General features: G+C 54.4%; 1 protein-coding gene across 1 annotated transcript; it reads right to left on the bottom strand.

Annotated features, from left to right (window-relative positions):
* Nucleotides 1-1605: 1605 nt before the first annotated feature.
* On the bottom strand, nucleotides 1606-6262 carry VRTN (vertebrae development associated). Its single transcript, XM_010181033.1, has 2 exons — nucleotides 6216-6262; nucleotides 1606-3634 (listed from the first exon to the last, which is right to left on the bottom strand). Exons 1-2 carry the CDS (start codon nucleotides 6236-6238, stop codon nucleotides 1606-1608), a joined length of 2052 nt encoding a protein of 683 aa, XP_010179335.1. The 5' UTR covers nucleotides 6239-6262.
* Nucleotides 6263-6284: the final 22 nt, after the last annotated feature.

The raw sequence follows: 6284 nt of genomic DNA, 5'->3' as shown, positions 1-6284 counted from the left end.
CTCACATTTGTAGGGTGCTCTGACTCCCAGCAGCTTTGTGGGAAATAAGAACAGGTACTGCAGTGGGCACCATCCTCCTCAGTGGTGGCAGACAGCCCCAGACCCCCACAGCTCAGTCCTGCACAACCGTGTTGGCAGACATCACACAGGAGCATACAGCAAGGAGATGAGGCTTTTTAGAGACCCCCAGCAGAGCCTGGGCAGGCAGAGACCTCAACAGCCCTGCACCCCAAGACAGCAGCAGGGCAGAGGTGCAGACAGCCAGTTCCAGCCTCCCAATACAGCACCGCCTGCTGACATCTCAGACATTGGCACCACATCCCTGCCATCTCATAGAGCCGTGCCCATTGTGCTGTCCCTAGTCTTGCATCTGTTCTGGGAGACAAGTCCTGGTTCCCCACCAGGGACAGCACAGCCAGGCCTCCAGAGCACCACAAAGCAGATGGTCCCCACTAGGTCCCAGGAAGCAGAGAGAACCTTCACAGGAGCAGGGACTGAGGTGAGCGCTGCCTCTCCCCCCCACAAACCAGTTTTAGAAACAGACATGGAGGGGAAAGCCATGCCCAGAAAAATCACACAAGCAAGAGCAAATACCCACACAGGACTAGCAGTGAGACAGTCTTTATTGCTTTGGTTTCTTACAAGTGAGATACATGCATCTAGGCTTGCTGCAAGGAGACACCCACCTTGCATGCAGCTTGCAGCACAGCACAGGGATGCAGGGACACCAGGCACACAAGGTTTGGTCTCTCTGCCTTCTCCCACATAGCAGGGAAGTGAGATCCCAGGAAAGTAAGGCAGCTGCCAGCTGTGACAGAGTACAGGATTGTATGAAAGGTTATTGCTACAGGACCAGAAAGGTCAGGGACAGCTTCTCCAGAGCCTGCAAAGGACACCAGCTCCTGGCTTAGCGTTCTCAGCAGACAGTCTACAACAGGGACACAAACAAGTCCCCTTCCTCTACCAACCTCTGCTCCCTCTAGGGAAGATCAGGGTAGCCAGAGGCAGGTAAAAGAGCCAGAAAACCAAGGTGGTATCAAGAGCTGACCCCAAGTGAAGCTTTTATTCTCCTTTGCTGGGAAAAGCCCAGATCAAAGATGCTCCTGCTATAAAGCTGAGCACTCCACAAGCCCCTCCTCATCCACAGCTGAGGCAGTGCTGCTCTGCTCAGAGGGGATGCTGGCACCTCCACATTCATCCTGCATATCCACATTACTCATTCAGGCAAGTGCCTGGGAGAGAGAGACCTTCACATCTTCCATCTCAAAGAGGCCTGGCAACATCCCATGCCCCTAGCACAGTATTGCCTCCTTTGCTCACCCTTCGAGCACAGAGGACAACTTCCCAGCCCCTCTTCTTTGGGGCAACTCAGACAAACCAATGCCTTCTCCTTGCATTCCTCCTGTCTCCAGGAACAGGCACTGCACAGATACTCTCATACTTGACTGAACCACAAAAAAAGAGAAAACCATTGACTAGGAACAGAACAAAACCAAACCAAACCAGAACAAAAGTTAAGATGAGGGCCCAGCCCGGGCACCGCACCAGAGAGCCAAAAGGCACATGAACAGAGGAGCTGTAGCCAAGCCAGCTGGCAACCAGCAATCAGGCATCCACGAGCGTCAGCCCATCATGCAAGGCGCGTTTCCACATGTAATAGGTGGAGCGGGCTGTGAGTGGGAAGCGGGCACTGAACTCCTTGTAGGTGGGGAAGGTCTTCGACTCAAAGCGCTGCTGCAAGAACAACTTGGCCTGTGCCTTGAACTGGGCAGTTGCAATCACATCCATCACAAACATCCGGCTGTTGGCTCTCTCCGACATGGCATAGCCTGAAATGGTGGCGTTGCACGGTATGGCTAGTGCTGGCTTATCTAGGTGCTTGGTGGCTACCTCCATGTGGCACTGGGGTGTGAGCCCTGGCTCCACTCTCGGAGGCACCAGGGAAGCCACCCGGTTCAACAGCCGGCCAGATCTTGTCCAGGGCAGGCGACGGTGACTGAGGGCCTGGCCACTGCCCTTCCAAAACCAGTAGGCTGTGGAAGAGAGAGATGCATAGCGCAGGCGGTACTTGCAGAATGGCAGCTGCCATTGCTGGACCTGTCTCCTGGCCATGTCTCGCAGGTGCTTTCTCCAGCACAAAGAGGGCTTGAGCTGCAGGAGACTCCTGCGTGCTGGCTGGTCTCCATTCAGCCTCTTCTTTACAGGCGCATTGCTTGGCTTCAACTGCAGGAACGGCTTTGCTACCACTAGAGGTTTCTGGTTATCCAAGGGAGACTGGGGGGGCTTGAAGTTGGGGTTCTCTTTGATTGCTTTTCTTCGCCAGTTGTAGTAAGTGGACCTGGAGATGCCAGGGAAGCTGTGCTTGAAGCACCTGTAAGGCACCAGTGTGTTCATGGAAATGCATTTCTCCAGGTAGGATTTGGCTCCTTGCATGAAGATTCCTGCTTGGATAGGGTCTAGGGAAGGACTTGAGGACCTTAAGCTCCCCCCTGAATTTGCTGGCTCATCCACAACAGCCTTTTTTGGTACCTCCCTGTGAAGCTCTTGCAACCCATGGGCCTCAGCCAGAGCAGAGGGATCACCATTGACCATGCTCTGCATCTCATGCTTCCAGGCATAGTATGTGGATCGGGAGATTTCTGGAAACATTTGTCGGAAGTGCTGGAGGGGGATTATATTGCCCTCCTGAAAGCAGGACTGGAGGAAGTGTTTAGCTGCAAACCTGGCAGCTGCTTTCTGCCGGTGTTCACGAGACTGGCGCTTCCAGCGGTAGAAGGTGCTCTTGGTAATGCTGTATCGGTCACGCAGGTTGGAGTAGGTCAGCTGAGGGTCACTGTTCAGCAGCTCAAGGGTCCTCATGGGCTGGACGGGAGGCTCTGGTGAAGGCACTGTGGGTTCTATCTCCTCCAGGCCGACCACGGCCACGAAGTACTGCGCTTTGAAGACCTGCTGGGAGAGCTGCTGCCCCGACCACATGATGTGGAGTGTGGAGGTTTGCGGGCCACACATCCTGGGCCGGATGAGGCGGTGGAAATAAGGACGAATCTTCAAGTTGCTCATGGGGTAGATTGAGTAGATGTTACATTGCAGTACTGAGGCAAGAGCATAGACGTGCCACATGTTGGCAAAGGTGCCAGGAAAACAGGTAGCTTTGATATCAGCATCAAAGATAGCCTCCAGGATAGCCATGGGGAGGCTGGTCATCTCCGGGGTCTCCTCGGTGCAGAGGGAGTAGCGGGCAGCCTGCAGCATCACCTTGGAGTCGATCATACCATTCAAGTAGTATTGCTTGTGCAGCAGCATCTCCACCACTGTACGCACCTGCAGCTCCAGGCTGTAGCTGGGGTTGCCCCAGAGCAGCACGCTGCCAGCCTCAAAGAGGCGGTTCCCCTCGCCTTTACAAACCAGAGGCAGCATGTTACGCGGGGCATCCTCAGGATAGAGGCTCCTGGCTACTGGATCAACCTCCAGCTCAACTAGGAGCTGCCTCCCACGATAGCCAGGCAGGGAGAAGGATGACAGGGTTCTCTCTGCCTCCAGCGCAGCACTGGTGAGGCCCTCCAGACCAACGCATTCGGTGGCTTCCTGCAGCTCCTGCAGTACAGACTGCACCAGCTGGTGCCGCTGCATCATCCTGAAAGATGACAAAAAGAAAGAAGTCACTGGAGATGAAGGCAGCGCAGTCTCCAGAGTGCCAGGGGCCTGGTCTCCAGGTGCAGCTCTTCCCCAAAGGACAGTATGAGGGAAGAGGGTAGAGGAAAGGCCACTGTTCACCCCTCCACCCACACTCCCAAGGACAAAGGAGGAAGCCTGGATCCCCACAGGCAAACCTGGGACAGGGACATGGGCTCAACTTGCTCTCCAGTGACCTCCTGTGGGCAGCACACACTAGAGACACCCATCTAGGTGATACTAAGGAGCGACTGCATCCATCGGGGTGGAAAGCCAGGTCACCTCCTACCCCTGCACACCTGGCTTTGCACCCAGTCACACCCCTACACCAGTCTCTCCCACCAGTAGCTCCATCCCTTCTGTTTTACCACCCCGCTACCAGCACACAGAGAAAAGAGAGCCTTGAGAGAAATGTTTGTCATTTCTGCAGGAAGGGACCTGTGACAGAGCAACACCGAGCAGCAGCATGGAAGGACCTGGCTCAAGGTGTTCAAGCCCAACAGAAGGGGTAAGGAGCCTGGGCACTACAGCTGCATCCATTGCATGCACCAAAACCTGCTGTTGCAGAACCTGGGATGGGAAGAAGAGCCAGAGCCAGCCTGAGCCACAGTTACTGCTGCCTGATCTGACACTAGGTGTCACTTGCTGCTCAGCAGAGACAACCAGCCAAGGAGAAGCAGCAAAAGGAAGGCTTCTTCTAGATGAGCTACCAGGCAGGAGGCAACCCGAAAGTGCAGACAGAACCTGAGTTCTGAGTTGTGGAGCCCTCTTCCCTGCCTGAGCCTGTCCTAGTCCTGTCCTCCCTCTCTCTGCATGCCAGATCCCATTCAGGCAATCCAAAGGGTCAAACCTGCATCCCCTGCTTTGTCAGCTTTTCAACACCTACGTGGCTCTGCCCCTGCCACTCCAGGAGCTTTCACAACTGTGTAGTTCTTACCCCATGATCCAGCTCCACAAGTGCAACCCCCTTGAGCAGCTTTTTGCCACCAGTCAGCTCAGGCCCCTCACACCGGCCAGCCCAGTCTTTCCCTTCTGAAATAATTTTCTCCCAGGGACTACACCACTTCACTCAACTGGAGAATCAAATCTCCTCCATTTTCTCCTAAGACTCATTCCCATGCCACTTCCAACATACAGGACATCACTTTGCAGTCTACTTGGTTCACATCCCAGCTGGAGCCCACCTTCTCCCACTTCAGGGGTATCACCACACACTCACAGCTCTGTGGGGAAATGGGGAAACAGCAGAGCCAGGCAGGACAAGCAGCAGCTCTGCAGTAAAGCAGACGTCCTGTCTGATCTCTTTCAATTCTCAGCCCTACACTCTGCTGCGGATAAGGTTATTATTCCTGTAGTATCTATGGCCTTGGCCATGACCAAACAGCAAACAAAACAAGGTACCACAGAATAACATGGCCACATCCCAGCTACTTCACTGCAAGGAGCCTCTGTGCTGCTGCTGCCCTTTGCCTTTAATCAGGCCACAGCTCGTCACCAAATCAACTCCTTTTCCCTGCTTCAAGCTCCTTCACGGTCTCCTATACCTCAGGGACCAGAGCGTTCTCTTACAGCTGCTCCCACAGCTGTGAAGAATCAGGTATCAGAGACAATGCAGGAGAACACACACAGCTGTGAAGCAAGGGAGATAAACTTGTCCTAAAATCCTGGTCCCAGAAAGCATGGGGTTGCTACTTTGGGTCAGGTCTGTTGTTCTCCTGGAAGTTTGTAGAAATGTACAGAAGTTACAGAAATTTTGACTAAGCCTGTAGTGAATGTGTGCTGAAAGAGCCGAAGCAAAGGCATCCCTCAGGAGGGCAGCAGGGCTGGCAGAGCCCAAGTCCTCCTTCTCCGTGGCCTGTCAAACCCTTTCAGGGCTGGCCACCTCCTCCTGCAGCAGCCTCTGTCTCCCCTTCCAGTCTCCACAGCCAGCTAAGCACTCACCCACCAGCAGAGCCAGGAAAGACAAGACAAGCTTTTTCCCTGGAGGGAGTGAGGAGCTGACACAGGCTAGGGAGCATCCACAACAGCCCTAGTCTTTATGGCTGGGGGGGGCACTTCCCACCCCCTTGGAACTTGCGGAGAGAGGGAGGGCGAGAGGGAGAGCTGGAGGCACAGGACTTAATCCCTTCCTTCAGTGATAACCCCCCAGTCTCAATGTCACTGCCAGCTCCTGTTGCCCAGAACAAAGGCAATCCCAAGGCAAAACCCGCAGCTAAAACAGCACAGATGAACTCTTGGAGCACAGTGGAGAGGGGCTAGGTGAGCCAAAAGCAGAAGTCAGCCCAGCTGGGGGGCCTGGGTTCATCACTATCTAAAACCCAGCAGCTCTCAACACAGAGAGCCTGCTGCAAAGGGAACATTTTACCCGGCTGCACACTCCCAGTGAAGCCAGCTGAACATGACAGGCAAGTGCTCCCTAAACTGCCTCAGCACCAAGAGGCAACCAAGGGAGCATTGCACCACTGATAAAGGAGGTTTTACCTAACCTGGCCACTTTTGCATTGTAACAGATAAGCAAGCACTTGCAGATCACGTTCCCTCACCTAAACTGATGGGCTGGTGGCATCCAGTAGTGCAAGTTCCCAGAGCCAGCCCCAAAAAACACTCCCACC

The sequence above is a fragment of the Mesitornis unicolor genome, unplaced genomic scaffold (genome assembly GCF_000695765.1).
Source record: "Mesitornis unicolor isolate BGI_N332 unplaced genomic scaffold, ASM69576v1 scaffold28243, whole genome shotgun sequence".
NCBI lineage: Eukaryota > Metazoa > Chordata > Aves > Mesitornithiformes > Mesitornithidae > Mesitornis > Mesitornis unicolor.
The sequence above is the reverse complement of the archived record's forward strand: the minus strand, read 5'-3'. Positions and strand labels throughout refer to the sequence as shown.